The sequence below is a fragment of the Panicum virgatum genome, chromosome 3N (genome assembly GCF_016808335.1).
Source record: "Panicum virgatum strain AP13 chromosome 3N, P.virgatum_v5, whole genome shotgun sequence".
NCBI classification, from domain to species: Eukaryota; Viridiplantae; Streptophyta; class Magnoliopsida; order Poales; family Poaceae; genus Panicum; species Panicum virgatum.
In genome coordinates, this window is record NC_053147.1 from 3,519,393 (window position 1) to 3,535,641 (window position 16,249).

At 45.8% G+C, this 16,249-nt stretch overlaps 3 protein-coding genes and 3 non-coding genes across 9 annotated transcripts; 2 read left to right on the top strand and 4 right to left on the bottom strand.

The window, feature by feature from the left end:
* Positions 1–642: 642 nt before the first annotated feature.
* LOC120666614 (pentatricopeptide repeat-containing protein At2g46050, mitochondrial-like) lies at positions 643–4,002 on the bottom strand. 4 transcript variants are annotated; one of them, XM_039946498.1, is made up of 4 exons: positions 2,224–4,002; positions 1,855–1,894; positions 1,385–1,439; positions 643–1,279 (listed from the first exon to the last, which is right to left on the bottom strand). In XM_039946498.1, the coding sequence occupies exon 1, from the start codon at positions 3,851–3,853 to the stop codon at positions 2,309–2,311; it is 1,545 nt and encodes a 514-aa protein (XP_039802432.1). In that variant the 5' UTR covers positions 3,854–4,002; the 3' UTR covers positions 643–1,279; positions 1,385–1,439; positions 1,855–1,894; positions 2,224–2,308. The 4 variants fall into 4 exon arrangements, with proteins under 4 accessions (XP_039802432.1, XP_039802430.1, XP_039802431.1 ...); XM_039946496.1 differs by having other exon boundaries at positions 643–1,439; XM_039946497.1 differs by having other exon boundaries at positions 1,385–1,894.
* A 394-nt stretch (positions 4,003–4,396) lies between these two features.
* On the top strand, positions 4,397–4,469 carry TRNAK-UUU. Its single transcript has one exon. It is a non-coding gene; the product is annotated as a tRNA-Lys (tRNA).
* Positions 4,470–4,765: 296 nt separating this feature from the next.
* On the bottom strand, positions 4,766–4,876 carry LOC120668250. Its single transcript, XR_005672347.1, has one exon. It is a non-coding gene; the product is annotated as a small nucleolar RNA Z279/snoR105/snoR108 (small nucleolar RNA).
* Positions 4,877–9,429: 4,553 nt separating this feature from the next.
* Positions 9,430–9,502, top strand: TRNAA-UGC. Its single transcript has one exon. It is a non-coding gene; the product is annotated as a tRNA-Ala (tRNA).
* A 1,472-nt stretch (positions 9,503–10,974) lies between these two features.
* Positions 10,975–12,023, bottom strand: LOC120666617 (syntaxin-related protein KNOLLE-like). Its single transcript, XM_039946501.1, has one exon. The coding sequence runs from the start codon at positions 11,912–11,914 to the stop codon at positions 11,000–11,002; it is 915 nt and encodes a 304-aa protein (XP_039802435.1). The 5' UTR covers positions 11,915–12,023; the 3' UTR covers positions 10,975–10,999.
* A 115-nt stretch (positions 12,024–12,138) lies between these two features.
* LOC120666616 (probable thiamine biosynthetic bifunctional enzyme, chloroplastic) lies at positions 12,139–15,995 on the bottom strand. The gene is made up of 9 exons (XM_039946499.1): positions 15,644–15,995; positions 15,467–15,541; positions 15,077–15,152; positions 14,914–14,989; positions 14,665–14,799; positions 14,071–14,135; positions 13,859–13,986; positions 13,008–13,264; positions 12,139–12,914 (listed from the first exon to the last, which is right to left on the bottom strand). Exons 1-9 carry the CDS (start codon positions 15,941–15,943, stop codon positions 12,386–12,388), a joined length of 1,641 nt encoding a protein of 546 aa, XP_039802433.1. The 5' UTR covers positions 15,944–15,995; the 3' UTR covers positions 12,139–12,385.
* Positions 15,996–16,249: the final 254 nt, after the last annotated feature.

The following is a 16,249-nucleotide window of genomic DNA, read 5'->3' on the forward strand; positions in this document are numbered from 1 at the left end:
GGAACAGAAGCATGGAGCATCTGAATCAGGCACAAAAGCGCTCAGTGGCAGCAATTCTTTCTTACACCACATGGAACATTTGGAAAGAGGGGAATAGAAGGGTCTTTCAACACAAAAGTCTGCAGCGGCATCAGGTGGTGCTTTTGATCAAGGAGAAAATCAATCTGAGGAGGGTGGCTTGTGGCACACCCGAGGTGTTCTAAGTTTTATAATGTTTACTTCATCCACTTCTTAAATGCATCGGCAGTGCTCCTGCCTAGTTTTCAAAAAAAAAAAATGTTGCAAGAGGACACGAACCCAAATGATTGAAGATTACAATTATGTATATGTACTGCTATAGAGTACCAATTCTTCTACATATCAGACCAGTGGTTTTCTCCAACTAAACAACTCTCTTGAATGCAAGGCGCTTGGAAGTTGGACATTAATTTGTGAGAACAATAGCAACATGTACCATGTAGAAATCACAGATCAGTTAAGTATGGAGTCCTGCATATACTATGTACTGACATCATGATATTATGCCTACAGCTTCCTATAGTAAATCCAGGAAATGCTATGTACGAACCAAATATCTCTGAAAGATATAAGAGTTGACTGAAACAAACGTACTGACAAATTTCCAACTACCCTTCAATCTTCTTGTTCTCAAATTTGAATATAAAATTCATTGATTCAGAGAAACAGAGTTAAACATGAGTTCTTATCGAGCAACTATGGCCACTAGTCAACTCAAGTTTGGGCACAAGAAGATCCATCATCATCAACCAGCTGACAACTCAGCATGCTAGTTCTCATTATCCACATTACATGACTAATTTGCCTTTGAAATCAACATATGTATTTCCACTCTAATTGCCTACTTAGCTTCAGCAAGAAGACCAAGACAGAACTAAAGACTGAACAGAAAACTAGAGCAAGCCAGGTGTAGAACGCTGAGGAAAATGAGGTACCACAAGGGGAGCCCCTGTGTCCTTGCTCTTCTTCTCCACAGTCCTATCCCCCTTCTTCTCACCAGCCTTTGGGGATGCTTCTTCTGCCACATCGTTCTTCTGCTTCATCGTGTCTCCATCTTCTTTCTGCGTAGATGACTTTGACGCCTTCCTCGCCATAAAACCAAAGCAATCCAAGCCCAGGACCATCTTGATCCTGAACTTATATGTTGATATATGGATCCCTCCTTTCACTTCGTGAGCACACTTTGTTTTTTCTTTTGTATCTCCTAGTTGTGGTTGTCTTGTGATGCGGTTTATTCTTGTTACTGCTGCCTGTGAATTGTCTATATATATAGGGGAGGGGCAAAGTCCTTCTGATGCAAGCTTCGTGGAGATTTTGAGGATAAGTCCAACATGTTGACAAGATTAGCTGTAGTGGGAGTAGTTACCTTGGCGAGCAAGGACCCTTAGTAAGCCAATGCAGTTTTTCCTCTTTGGATTTTTCTGCACAAGAAACAACAGAAAACAGACAGAGTTGGAAAATGCTTTTCATTTCATGTTCTTAGATTAACTTTGACATTTTCCCTATTTCGCAGTTTAGAAATGAGGTCTAAACCAACTTGGAACATATTTATATAGCAGAGACTTTATTACAAATACCTAGAATTATGTTCAAATTCATACTAATAACAATACTCCTTCCAAATTTAAAATAAACCTGAAACATTGCTAGAGCAATACACTCTTCCAAACAACATTATAATTTATGGAAATTACGATTCACATCGTTTTGGTCATCCTTTATGTAAGAGTAGATTTCATATATTAAAGTAAAAACAAGTGAAAATTGGTGGACAGAGCAAAAGAGGAAAGTCATAGTACAAACAAATGTGTCTTTCTCCACCAAAGGACTTTTTACCCTGTAAGAGCCTGCCCTAGCTGGAACGCCGAGGAGTTTTCTGTAGAATCAGATGAGTCAAACTTGAGTGATGCATGCAACAGAATTAAAGAAGCATACAACCCTGGTGTATGATTGAAATGTTCATTTGGATGGTTTGAGGAAATCAACAGATTCAACATGAACAGTTTTATTTGTAAAGGAAGCAATTACATGATGTATATGTACCAAACATTGCATTAGGGCTACATTTAAAGCATGAGGTCGAATGCTTATCTGTGAGTGGCGTACTAAGGGTAATAAGTTAGTAAAAGAATTGTGTCAGCCAAGTTCATTTGCTGACAAAAGTTGGCACAAATACATACATAAAACTAAAGATATATCACTTACATGAGAACGGTCACACAAATAAGCTCTGGAACTGGTGCAGATGCCAAAGTGATCCAGATTAGTAAATTTAATATATGGAAAAGTATCACTGCCATTGTTGAATTAAAATTCGATCCTCGCAAATTGTATCTTCATTGCACTCTTTTTGCAGTTGTGAAATAGTAAGCTCCATCATTTGTTGCATTTCCAGCGATCGATGGAGCACCATATCATTGGAGACAAATGTCCGTACCGTTCCACCTATCTCTATCCAACTACAGCCAGGCACCTTGTTAGCACACCTGTTCCTCATCTCACTTCTTACTTTAGCAAGCTCATTCCAAGCTCCTGCAGCAGCAAATGCGTTGGACATAAGCAGATAATTTACTGCCTCGCGTGGCTCCAGGCACAGAAGATTATCAGCAGCCCACTTTGCCAACTCGATATTGCCCCGCATCTTGCAAGCACCAAGGAATGCTCCAATAATATCAGTGTTGCTTTCGCAGGAAAGTTTGACTACAACATCGTAAGCATCTTCAATCCTGCCAGCTCTCCCTAAGAGATCAACCAGACAAGCCAAATGCTGTGGACTCGGATCAATAAGGTAGCCCCTCGTCAACATAAGGAAATAGCGTAAGCCATCTTCAATGAGCCCAGCTTGACTGCAGGCAGAAAGAACTCCAAGGAAGGCAATGCCATCAGGCTGTATGCCTTGTTGGAGCATTCTCTCAAACAAATGCATGGCATCATTGGCATGTCCGAGGTACGCGTACGAAGAAACCATGGAAGACCATGTGACTATATCCGGGTTGTCCGTCATCACAAATATCTGTTTCACCTCTTGAACAAAACCGTTCTTACCATATGCCATGATAAGAGCATTCGCAACCTGCAGAAATCCTTGCAGCCCCCTTTTTTGGGCATACGAATGAACTTGTGTAGCCTCGTTCGCTGCTGCCATATTGGCGCAGGAGCTAAGCACACTGGCAAGAGTGCGTTCCTCTGGGCAGCAGCACCCATCCCTCAGCATCCACCGGAAGAGCTCCACGGCGTGCTTGCCTTCACCATGCCAGCCGTAGCAGACAATGATGGCGTTCCAGGAGACGACGTTCCTGACAACCATGGCGTTGAACACCCGGCGCGCATCAGCAACCCGGCCATACTTGGCGTACATGTCGAGCAGCGCGGTGGCCACCACCACGTCCGCGAGGTGGCCTAGCCTGAGCACGAGGCCGTGCGCCAGCGCCCCCAGCCTGAGCAGCAGCTCGGCGTCATCGTACTGGCGCGGAGGGCGCAGCAGGGCGCTGAAGGTGAACCCGTCGCCGGCGAGGTCCGAGCAGCTCCTGCGCATGGAGGCGAAGAGGGACCAGGCGTGGAGCGAGAGCCCGTGCGCGGCGTAGCAGGCGACCATGGCGTTGCAGAGGACGAGGTCCTTGTGCGGCGTATCGTCGAACACCCTGCGCGCGTGGGGGAGATGGCCGGAGTCGGCGTACGCGACGGCGAGGGCCGTGGCGATGTGGGGCTGCGAGGCGCGTCCGGACTTGAGGAGGAGAGGGTGGAGGACCAGCGGGAAGGCGCACGGGTGGTGGCGGCGGACGGCGGTGGAGGTGGCGCGGAACAGCAGGGCGAGGACGCTGCGCCCGCGCGGCATTTCATTTCAACGCTGGCGGCTGAACAGGCGGCGATGACCATGAAACGCCGTGCACATTGCCGGACGGCGAGTCGGCGGCGGCGGGCACGAGATGCGGTGACGCGGCAACGCGCAATTTGAGACAATGTTCCAATACTCTAGCAGCACGACACCACGACACACTGTTCCATGTTCATTATGGAAAATGGTAATTATAAAATCATTTTGAAAGCTACTTCTATCAAATTCCATCACGAAGAGTGAAAAACTCGTCGCAAAGGGTTTCTCGATTTTAGGTGCTCGTAAAATGGGTCTGCTCGCTCCATCTTAAAGTGTATTTTTCACTCTTTAGGTGCCTCTGACATTATTTTATATACTAAATGTTTTCCTATAATATATTAAATTCGTAATAATATAAAAATTTAACACATATCAAACTTGTAACTTTCAATGTATTCTCCTATCTCCAGTAGTCACGGTCACGCATGTGATCTCCGTTATCCATATTACTTAACCAGGGGAAATTTATAAAAATATGGTAACTTCAGCTAAACATTTCACCAAGCCGACCTAGCTCAGTGGTAGAGCGCGTGGCTTTTAACCACGTGGTCGTGGGTTTCGATCCCCACGGTCGGCGCGTGTGATGGGTTTTAAATTTTGTTCAGCAAAATTTTGAACTTGCACATTACAGGTTTCTGATTAAGTTCGCATTCCCGAATATCAAATTTATGGCTTCTGGCGAAGTTGCACATTTTCTGAAGGACTAACACTAATAAACCAAAAGGAAAGTGATTAAAATAAGCATTTGCAGTTACCAACTATATAAAATAGTATTTGCGAAAAAGGGTTTTCTACTCTATAAACATCTACGAAACAGGCTTTTCCTATTCTACTCTAACCTAGGAGAAATATGTATGGTTTTGTTTTAAAGTCGGGATCAGATGGTAAAGTCATTGGGGCGCCCCTGTTGTCGTAACAGGCTTAGTTGGGGTGGGCACCCCTCTCGCATAATAAATTGCGAGCTTGTACCACTCCTCATCTCCCTTTGACTGCCTGAAGGATCACGGTTTTACAAGGCCGCACCCCGACCTCCTTTAAAGCCGCCGCTGGAGAGCAGCGCGCTGTGCCTTGCCGGTTTGGGACTAAAATTCTCCTGGTCGACCTGCCACCTGGTGCGAAACGGAGGTGCACGCTGCTGGGTCAGGCCCATTTGAATAGGCCGGAATATATACTAGCCGGCCACATTCAGCCCAGATGGACTCGGCGATCCTAAAAAAAAAAAGGACTCGGCCTGCTCAATGCCCTTCCCGGCCACAATGTCAATGGTAGGACGGTCCAGTGGGACGCTACCCATCAGGGTTCAAATTCTGGTGCTCGCATCTTTTCCTGGGATTTTCCTAGGATTTACCGGTGTTACACGTTAAGTGGTAAGCGACGTTCCCGTCGACGACGAGGCGCCAGTGGTGACTTCGGGAATCTTCAGATCTGCCGGTGCTCAGTCCTTCAGAGGTGCTCATAGGGGTACGTTTTGCGTACGTGTATTCATAGGGTGTGAGTGTGCGTGCGTGTTGTGGGCGTCTTCGTTGTACTGTGTGATTCTAAAAAAAAGCTATCATTGAAACAAAAAAATGATTGGTCGTAAATATGATTAAATGGGATTATTTTCCTTGTTGGAGAGCTTTGTTCTTTTCATAAAAATGAAAAAATATTCCAAACTATTCGAGATATGACCAATAGCAGGATCAGGGGGAAACAAAAAAAAAACTTTCATTTTTTAAAAAAGGAGGGGAAACCTACAGGACATCACTTCTTTCTCTCGATGGGTCTTAGTACATTCCTATCCGAAGATCAAGGGACACGACCAATCATAAATCTTTTACAAAGAAAAAATTTATTAATTTCAAGTCGGGTTACATCAAGATAATATAAAGGAATATGACTTTCATTTCAAAAATAAATAAAGGAATATAACTATATAAGAAACCATGCTATCAAGAAAACATTCATCCAGTGGACGGACTAGTTGGGTTTGGAAGCCTTTTTTTTTTGAAAATACGGCAGGAGCTCTGCTCATTCATATAAGAGGAAGGAAGCAAGCGAGTTCATACAAATTGATATATTACATAAAAGAGGCTAATCACACGTCACCCTGCTAATGGTTTGGAAACCAATCCAAAACCACACCAAACCATTTCATTATCAATATACTTTAGAAACCAAGACAACTCCATCCACTTGCTATTCCACCCAAACCAATCCAAACTAATTCCTATTTACTCCCAAAGCAAACCAAACCAATAGTTTCAACCCAAGCAAACCGGTTTCGAACTGCTGCGTCTAATTCTCTTCAACTAGTTTAGTGCATCCACTCTTGACATGGGGCTCACGTGTAGTATTTGCCACACTGCTTTTCATAGAGTAGCTGCCAGCCATATTGAGTCATCTCCAACAAGTTTCAGTCAATTTCGATAAAATTTTATAGTGTGAACGCGAGGTTTTATTTCCAGGGTCCGACTCTTGACGTGGGGCCCACGTGTAGTTTTAGCCACACTGTTTTGCACAGAGTAGCTGCCAGTCATACTGAGTCATCTCCAACAAGTTCCAGTCAATTTCGATAAAAATTTATAGTGTGAACGCGATGTTTTATTTCCAGGGTCCGACACTTGACGTGGGGCCCACGTGTAGTTTTAGCCACACTGTTTGCACAAAGTAGCTGACAGTCATACTGAGTCATCTCCAACAAGTTTCAGTCAATTCTGATAAAATTTTATAGTGTGAACACGATGTTTTATTTTTAGGATCCGACCCTTGATGTGGGGCCCACATGTAGTTTTATCTATACTGCTTTGCACAAAGTAACTGTCAGTCATACTGAGTCATCTCCAACAAATTTTGGTCAATTTCGATAAAATTTTATAATGTGAACGCGAGGTTTTATATCTAGGGTCCGACTCTTGACATGAGACCCACGTCTAGTTTTAGCCACACTGTTTTGCACAGAGTAGCTGCCAGTCATACTGAGTCATATCCAACAAGTTTCAGTCATTTGCGATAAAATTTTATAGTGTGAACGCGAGGTTTTATTTTTGTGGTCCGGCTCTTTATGTGGGGCCCACGTTTAGATCTAACCGCACTGCCTTACCAAGAGTATCTGCGAGTCATATTAAGCCATCTTCAATAAATTTAAGTCAATTTCAAAAATTATATGGTGTGAATTTTTAGTTTTAGGGTCCATACTATTTTGGACAAAATATTCATTTCAATCCATTTCAACCCATCTCAACTCGTATTTATACAGAACCCACTCCAATCCAACCCACTACTTAATTCAACCCATTTCAACCCACCCAAACATAATCCATCTTAAAACCCAATCCACAAAACTCATTTCAGCCCAAACCATTAACAGGATGAATCACACAACACAAAGGACCAAAATCCATTAAAAACTAAGTGAGCTCCGGCCTTCCACAGGCCGCGACACGCATCAAGAGATCCGTTTTAATTAAGCCAAACACCTGTACCGGCTGCAGGAACTTGTTGTCGAAGATCCTTCTATTCCGCTCGTTCCAGATATTCCAAGCAGATACGATTAAGATAGCTGCTACTTCTTATAATCAAACGGTTGTAGAACTGAAGCCCACCAAAGCTGAAAATCATCACTGTCAATAAGAAAAGTTGATGGTTCCAGTTGCGCCCAATTGCAAACCAAGTGCCAGACTTCCTTTGCATAACAACAGCCCAAACACAGATGCACTGCAGTCTCCAACTCTTGATCGCAAAAACTACAGATTGGGTTGCATGGCCAATTCCTAAGCAAGAGTTTGTCAGCAGTCAAAATCTTAGATTGGAGCAGCAACCAAGTGAAAAATTTGTGCTTTCCCTCAGCGTGAGCCTTCCACAACAATCTTCCATCAAAAGTGCTATAAACACCTTGCAGCTGAATGTTGTAAGCTGATTTTGTCATGTACACCCCATCAGGCGTCCATCTCCAAACGATCTCATCCGGATGTTGTGTAAGTTGTACATTTTGCACTGCATCCCACAAAAGCAACAAATTCTGCCATCTGCTCCACAGATTGCATGCGCCAAAGTCCTCGCGTCCAATTCATGTTCCGCAGGTCCTCTTCGACTGAGTTATGTTTTCTCCAAGCAAGCTTATAAAGAGAAGGAGCTAGATCCCTAGGAGCCTGACCATTCACCCATGCGCATTGCCAAAACCTAGTTGTCCTCCCATTCCCTACAATGACATTTGTGCAAGCTCCGAAAAGACACAAATCTGTATCATCAAAAGGTGGTTTGGAAGCCTTTGTCCATCCACAAACGACCAGAAGAAGATGAGGGTCCGGTCCAGCTGCGTGAGAAGGCATCATGCGGGCCTAGGACCACGAACCATCACGAAGGTCAGCAACTTCATGTACTCCGTTTTTCTAAAACTTCTTGTACTGTCATCCGCACATGCGGAGCTACTGGTCATGAGTCATGACCCCTTACTAATTGCAAAATCTATTAACTAGCTACAAATTGATGCTTAAAATCTATTATGATATCATTGCTTTTGAACAACTTATCGTTATGCAGCATTAAAATAGCCCCATCGAATCTATGATAGACTTATATATGCACCAACAGCCTTTGCATCATAAGAAATACCAACCAACCCTTTCATTACAAGCACAACATAGTAGAGGCTATTTTCATGGTTCCAAATGATTGGAGAACTTCCTGTTGGGCATACAATTATTGCTCATCATGCTTTCGCTATTCTGCATTTTGTTAACTACATAATTTTTTTTATCAGAGTATGATACCATTATTTTCTAAAGAGAACTAAATGCATTTCTAAATAGAATTCAGTACTCAAGTTGTTGTTTACTATGAGCATCTCCAACAGTTCCTAAATCTTGTTATTTGGCAACTCCCAAAATAGATATGAGGAGGTAAAAAAGAGTCCATCTCCATCAAAACAACGTAGCTTCCCCACAGGTGGTGGAGGTTTGTATACTTTTTTAGTAACTACCCCTCTTGTAAGCAGCACTAATAAAAATGGCATAATCATCCTTGATTTTTTTTATAGTTGGCACAGGTCGATTGTAGATTTGATGCTTTTAATGACTGCCACTCTCAAAGTGTTTAGAAAAAAAAGGATAAAATAATTTCTTTAGTGATTACCACTGATATGCATACCTATCTTAAGCCACCATTTTGCAGTGTTTTTGCAGCCTGTAACAACAATAGAATTATAGGAGCACTCTTTTTCATCCTTCTACATAGTGATACTGAGCAGGATGTACATTTCCAAGCACCACTGTCGTAAAACACTACCATGGCTTCTTGTATTTAGGGAGGGGGTCTGGGCATTAAGGCGGAAAAAGATGAACAGCTCTGCGTTTTGATCTAATCACTTCCATGCCTTTCCGGTTACCCATATTGGGCTGCTTAATTTTTCACCATGTTTATGACCAAGGAAGAAAATAATATGGGCGATCTTATTGAATGAATTTGTACCAAGACAAAATAATGTTACATGACCATATCTCAAATCAAACGTCAAGGGAATGTTACATATATTTATAGACTTTAAAATCAAACGCTCAGGGGATGTAGTTCAAATGGTAGAGCGCTCGCTTTGCATGCGAGTGGCACGGGGTTCGATCCCCCGCATCTCTGTTTAAAATTTTTCACCTCACCTCACTTCTTTCATTTTCATCGCATGCATTGCAATAATCTTCACATAAATCACACAACTCAAAAATCACAAGATTCACGCCGAAAGCAGGCATTTTTACTGTCAAAAACCACTCCAGAAATCACGTGATCCCAAGGTGAAACCAAAGTTAGGGTCTGTTTGGTAGGGCTCCGGCTCCTCGAAAAATAGCTCCGGGCTCTGGCTCCTCCGATGGAGCGGCTTTTCTGATAGAGCTGGAGTTGTTTTCAAAAACATTTGGCAAAACAGCTTCACCATTTGCATGCGAGTGGCACGGGGTTCGATCCCCCGCATCTCTGTTTAAAATTTTTCACCTCACCTCACTTCTTTCATTTTCATCGCATGCATTGCAATAATCTTCACATAAATCACACAACTCAAAAATCACAAGATTCACGCCGAACGCAGGCATTTTTACTGTCAAAAACCACTCCAGAAATCACATGATCCCAAGGTGAAACCAAAGTTAGGGTCTGTTTGGTAGGGCTCCGGCTCCTCGGAAAATAGCTCCGGGCTCTGACTCCTCCGATGGAGCGGCTTTTCTGATGGAGCTGGAGTTGTTTTCAAAAACATTTGACAAAACAGCTTCACCATTTGCATGCGAGTGGCACGGGGTTCGATCCCCCGCATCTCTGTTTAAAATTTTTCACCTCACCTCACTTCTTTCATTTTCATCGCATGCATTGCAATAATCTTCACATAAATCACACAACTCAAAAATCACAAGATTCACGCCGAACACAGGCATTTTTACTGTCAAAAACCACTCCAGAAATCACGTGATCCCAAGGTGAAACCAAAGTTAGGATCTGTTTGGTAGGGCTCCGGCTCCTCGGAAAATAGCTCCGGGCTCTGGCTCCTCCGATGGAGCGGCTTTTCTGATGGAGCTGGAGTTGTTTTCAAAAACATTTGGCAAAACAGCTTCACCATTGTATTGAGGTTGTAAAATGTCTAAATTACCCTTATTCTTTTTTTTCTTTTCTTTCTTTTTCTTTTTTTCTCATCTCCTTTTTCTTTTTCCCCTCTTTTTTCCCCTCCTCTCCTCTTATCCATTCGCCGCACCCCGTCTCCATCTCCTCGCGGCGCTCGTCGCCAGCCCCGCCGCCTCCTTCTCCTCTCCTCCCAGCGGTGGCCTGCGGCTGCGTGCCCGTGCCCAGGGGCAGAGATGGGAAGGGGGAGGAGGAGCCGCGCAGAGCCACATTCCCGTGGCTTCGCCTCCCATGTGTAAGGCTGTCCACAATGGCAAGAGCAAGAGCAAATTTGCTCTTGCCTCGTTTCCCACGCCCTCTCTGTCTACAGTGCCAAACAGTGCATCTACAGTGTCAAACAGTAGATTTACTCCTCCATTTCCTCCTATCGCTGTGGACGGTCTAAGCCGAAAACGGCTCCAGATGCTGCTCCTAGGATGGAGCTGCTCCGTTTCTCCGGGCGCAGCCCTGCCAAAACAGGGCCTTAAAGTTTCACCGCACGGGCAAGTCCGCGCCGATCTGCAGCAGAAGGTTCCCGCTCCCGCCGCCGCCCCTCCGCGCCAGCAGGAGCGCCGCCACGACAGCAATGGCTACGGCGACGAGCAGCAGCGCCGCGAGGCCGCTGGCCAGGCAAACCCGCCTCCGCCGCGCCTCGCCCTGCAGCCTCCGGGCCTCCCGCAGCTCCGCCTCGGCCGCGCCCACGTCGCCCGCGGCCGCCGCGACGTGCCGCTCGATGTCGTCCAGCGGCACGCCCTGGGCCTCCATCAGCGCCGCCATGTCCACGAACACCTGCTGCAGGTCCAGGAGGCCGCGCTCCACCTCCGCCACCTCCCTCGCCGCCTTCTGCTGCTCCTCCGCCACCGCCGCTGGGGCGGACAGCAGCGCCGCCCGCATCGCCGCGTCGGAATCGTCGGCGCTGGCAAGGAGGCGGTCCAGCTGCTCCTCGGTGGGCGCGTCCCCGGCGACGGCGAGGTACCGCCGGGCCGCGTCCTCACGCCGCTCGGCGGAGACCTGGCGCCGGAGGGCCTGGACGTCCCCGGTGAGGTCGTGCACGCGGCAGCGGAGCCCCGCCGCGGCCTGGACGGCGGGGCCGGGCGCGCGGCGGTCCATGGAGGCCAGGCGCGCCCGGAGGCGCCGCGCGGAGCCGAGGAGCCGGACGAGCGCGGCCTGCGTGGCGGCGCGCCCACCGCCGGAGCTGACGGCGACGGCGTTCCTGGACGCCTCGTGCGCGGTCCGCAGCCGGGATAGCTCGTCCCGCAGCGCGGCCATCTCCGCCTTGGCCGCGTCCGCCTCGGCCAGGAACGCGCGAAGCTCCGGGTCGTCGCCGCCGGCGGATGAGGCAGGCGCGCCGCCCTGCTGCGCCTTGGCCGCGGCTGCGACGAAGGAGTCGGTCATGAGGTCGTTCATCTTGCCTGCCGGAGTGGGAGGAGACGGCTGCGAGGTCGATCCGTGGTGTCTGTCGATCCAGAAATTTCATTAGTGGCCCAGTGGGCACGTCTGTTTTTGTTTCTTTATCAAATTATTAAAATCAAGGGTGATATTTTGCTGAACCAAAGTGATTGAAAAACAGGAGTAGCTTATCATACTTAAAATTACACTACCAAACTGCTGAGCAATATGAGATAGTCCCCTTTGCATCAAATACAATACTGATGCATTATTAGTTTAGTATATACAAATCCTGCCCTCTGAAAAGTTTCAAGTTATTTCTTTTTGGTGGGAAATGTTCGCCAAACTATTTTTTTAGGGCAGTCCCTACAAATTATTGAACAAGGGAACACTTTTTGTCTCCCCATATGACAAAGTGAATGTTGATTACAAAATTATTTCTGCCTAAAAAAAGAAACGAGAAGAACAGGCGCCAAGTGCCAGCTTGCTCTAAGATCTGGAGCAAGCGTTCATCAGGATGGACCTGAGGCTTCTTGTCTCGGTGGCAACACATTCCCGGTCGAAAAGAGCAGAGACCACAGCCACACCTTTCAGATTTGGGAGCCCAAGCTCCATCACTGAACCTGCATTTCCGGTATTGATGCCACCGATGGCCACCACAGGCAACTTAGAAGCCAAGCACACGGTCCTCAATCCCTCAAAACCCAATGTGGGATTGTTTGCCTTCGTTGTGGTTGGAAAGACACCTCCGCAACCGATGTAGTCCGCACCATCCTTCCAAGCCTGCCCGGCCTGAGCAGGGGTTTTACATGAGACGCCAATGATTTTTCCTGGTCCAAGGAGCTCCCGCACCTCCCATGCTGGCATGTCTGATTGACCAACATGGACGCCATCCGCGTTGCATGCCAGAGCAACATCTACGCGGTCGTTGATCAGTAGTGGCACTCCACTGGACCTGCATATCTCTACGCAAGCCTTGGCAGCTTCCAAGAACTCCCGTGTCTCAGTGTCTTTCTCTCTGAACATTGGGAAGTCATAGTATGTCAAGAAGTACAATCAAGAGGCTCAATCACAAGCAAACCTTTATCTCATTCTTTTTCAAGAAACGTACCTCAACTGAACAATTGTAGCGCCTCCTTCAATGGCAGCTTTCACAGCATCTTTAATTGAACGACCCCACTTCTTGTTCATCCCAGAGTCGGTCACCGCATACAGGAAGAGGTCATCTGGATTGAACTTGTGCAGGGATCCCATCTTGTGCAATGGAGAATTGAGACTGAAGAGGTGGTCAAAAGGGCCTTGAGGTCCATTCCCAATCACAAGATCTTTACTATGATAAAGAGCAGACTCCACAAATTTCTTTGCAACCTGCCAAGACCATGTGTGACAAAAGAAAACTTTTTAAGATCCCACTTTTTTGAACAGCACACCTAAAAAGATACATATAGCGCCAGTAAAGGTTCAGAAATCACTACGAACATATCTATGAACACAAGACTGGTATTTGAACAAACAACCAAGGATCTGATAATTGTATTAAGCTTTGTAGGTATATGCACTCTTTGACCAAAATCAACTCTTACAGCTTAGCTAATGTTCTAGTCATACCGTACATTATGGCTGGTTAGCGGCTAAGATGCTAGATGCAGTAAATGTTCACTGCAATTTCCCCTAAGAAACAACCCAGGTTACCATAATTTCACATACTAACTTTCCAGTCACCAATCATATTGGTTTCTTTTGTTAACAACTTTCAGGGAATAAAAAAGTTTCTAAATGATATGTTATAAGAGTATGGTTCAAAAAACAAAATTCAATCTATGCCACGTTAATTGCTAAGGAGTTATTTTGCTAGTGATACTGATCACTTCACTGGTACCTTTTGCCTCAGTTTTTTTCATCCCAGATTCCCAGTGCTTCCCAGGTACCAGTGAGCAGAAACTGAAATACTACAAGACTAACCTCAACAGCATGCAGCATTGTTGCACCTTTCGCTAATTCAGCAGCAATACATGAAGCTAAAGTGCAACCAGTTCCATGCGTGTTACTGGTCTTTATACGCAGACCGTGAAGCTCAATGAACTCCTCACCTGATGAAATAGGTCAGAACTTGTTTGAGGCTGCTAAAAGAGGAGGGAAGGAAATAAGATAACCATTAAATATATGAAATATACCATCAAAAAATACATCAATTGCATCTGTTGAATCTGGCATATCCCCACCTTTCACAAGCACATGTCTGCAAATGGAAAATTATGCTAGCAAATTATCCATCAATCACTTTACTCATCAATCATTATATGCAGACATTCACTAATGCAATTAACAATGCTGTCAGATGAGGTGATTTCAGATAGGTCTCAGTGACAAGATTTAGCACTTATCCAAGCCAGAGCAACAATCAGTGCCACAGAAAAACTTGTGATGGGCTCAAATGGTAGGGACCATTAGCTCCTCAAGCTGGCCCTAACAGAAATTCTATATGATCAGGCATGATAAACCAACATAGGAACCATGTGTGGCTAGGTCCTCAAGCTGGAACAGAGGGAAATTATGTATATTCAGAATTAAACAGCCCAAGCAATTATAAGCTTATGACACTTATGGTAAACAGCTTGCTTTGAATGATCTACTTAAAAGATTCATATAACTGTAGTGACATTTCCCACAAAAATCTAATATCAGGACGTACAAGCATGTGATAGCGTACATGTAGGGTAAGAGAACACATAAGGTAAACAAAGCAAATTTACAAAAAAAAAACATACTTTGGACCAAGTTTGTAAATGGATTCAGCTGCACTGCGCATGTCAGAAATTGTTTGCAATGATACATCCCCAAGTAACTTTGATGCTTCTTTAACATTAGGGGTGACTATGTCAGCCATAGGAAATAGTTCATCCCTGCTCAAAACAGAGCATGACCATAAGGGCTATGATATTGAGGATGTAATGGCAATAACGACCCAAAAAGAACTCATAAATGGGCACAGAACAAAAGAAATATTGGTCCTGTACCTATATGTAGCAAGAGTTGATGGTCCGGAAAGAGTATCACCACTGGTGGACACCATGACCGGATCCACCACTAAAGCTGCCTTCAGAAGCATAAGTCATAGCAACTAAATAACTGAGCTGGCATAGTATGCTTTCATCGTAGACATGAAGCAATACAGCATACCTTTGACTGGAAACTTCCTAAGATTCTCACAGAGAACTTTAACTATTCCAGCTGAAGGGAGCATCCCTGTTTTCACCTAACAAAATCAAGAACAGAAGACACACATTGCATGAGTTCCAAGTGCAAATAGGATGGAAATCAAGTAGATTAAATCATATCACACTATCACCTAACTCCGAATTCCAGATCCACAAGGAGGATATTTACACCTAAGATGTGAAGCAAACTAATTAACACCTTCAAGCTTTCATGACTCGCTTTGCCTTAATATTCACAACCACAATAACCTGCCCCAAACGAGAAGACCTCTGTCTGCCGGAGGAACCAACCTAACACATGACATTTCTGGATCATGGCATCATTACTGAACACTTAAGTCAGAGGGCTCACCACATCCACCGACATGTCCGCGAGAACCGACTTGAGCTGCTCCCCAACGAACTCCTCCGGTACAGCATGGACCCCCTACAGCACAGGAGCATCAGATCATCCATCCCCTTGATTGAATTGGAGCGAAGGGGGAAAAAGCGAAGTAACAAAAACAACCAAGAAGCGGACAAAACGTACCTGGACGCCGACGGTGTTCTGCGCCGTGACGGCGGTGATGACGGAGGAGCAGTATGCTCCGAGCGCCGCGCACGCCTTGATGTCGGCCTGGATGCCCGCGCCGGCGCCGGAGTCGGAGCCGGCCACCGTCAGCACGTGCGGCCACGGCATCGCGCGCGCCGATACCGCGAGCCTCCGTGGCCGGGCTGTCGGAGCAGGCGACACCCGCGGTGAGAAGCAGGGGTAGGGGAATAGAAGGGCGGCGGATGCGGAGGTGCGGTGCGGGGAGAGGGCCGCTGATGGTGCTGATACGGACGCCATCGGCAAGACGGCAAGCGGAGGTTTATGGTGTTTGGGTTGGGATGATGAATTGATGATGGTCAGAACGATGAGTCAAAACCTTTCCTTTTAAAAAAAGCTTTATGTATCGTAATTAGACATTAGAGTACTACTCCTGCTAATGGGGCGGGGCTTGATGGGTTTTTTGGATGGGTTTTAATATGGGTACTATTGGATGGGTGAAAACGGGTGACACTATGAAACAAGTTGGGCGCGGGTTGGGTTGATGACACAGACGGGTTGGGACGCTATAGTAGTAAATCGGTGCGTAAGTCGCATATCATCTTT

What these genes read in the sequence shown, in the direction of transcription:
- LOC120666614 (XM_039946498.1), bottom strand. Translation starts at nt 3,853, where the DNA reads ATGCCGCGCGGGCGCAGCGTCCTCGCCCTGCTGTTCCGCGCCACCTCC.
- LOC120666617 (XM_039946501.1), bottom strand. Translation starts at nt 11,914, where the DNA reads ATGAACGACCTCATGACCGACTCCTTCGTCGCAGCCGCGGCCAAGGCG.
- LOC120666616 (XM_039946499.1), bottom strand. Translation starts at nt 15,943, where the DNA reads ATGGCGTCCGTATCAGCACCATCAGCGGCCCTCTCCCCGCACCGCACC. An exon ending in TAGGAAGTTTCCAGTCAAAG is followed by an intron (nt 14,990 to 15,076) that starts GTATGCTGTATT and finishes TTCTGAAGGCAG; the next exon opens with CTTTAGTGGTGGATCCGGTC. An exon ending in TCAACTCTTGCTACATATAG is followed by an intron (nt 14,800 to 14,913) that starts GTACAGGACCAA and finishes TGTTTTGAGCAG; the next exon opens with GGATGAACTATTTCCTATGG.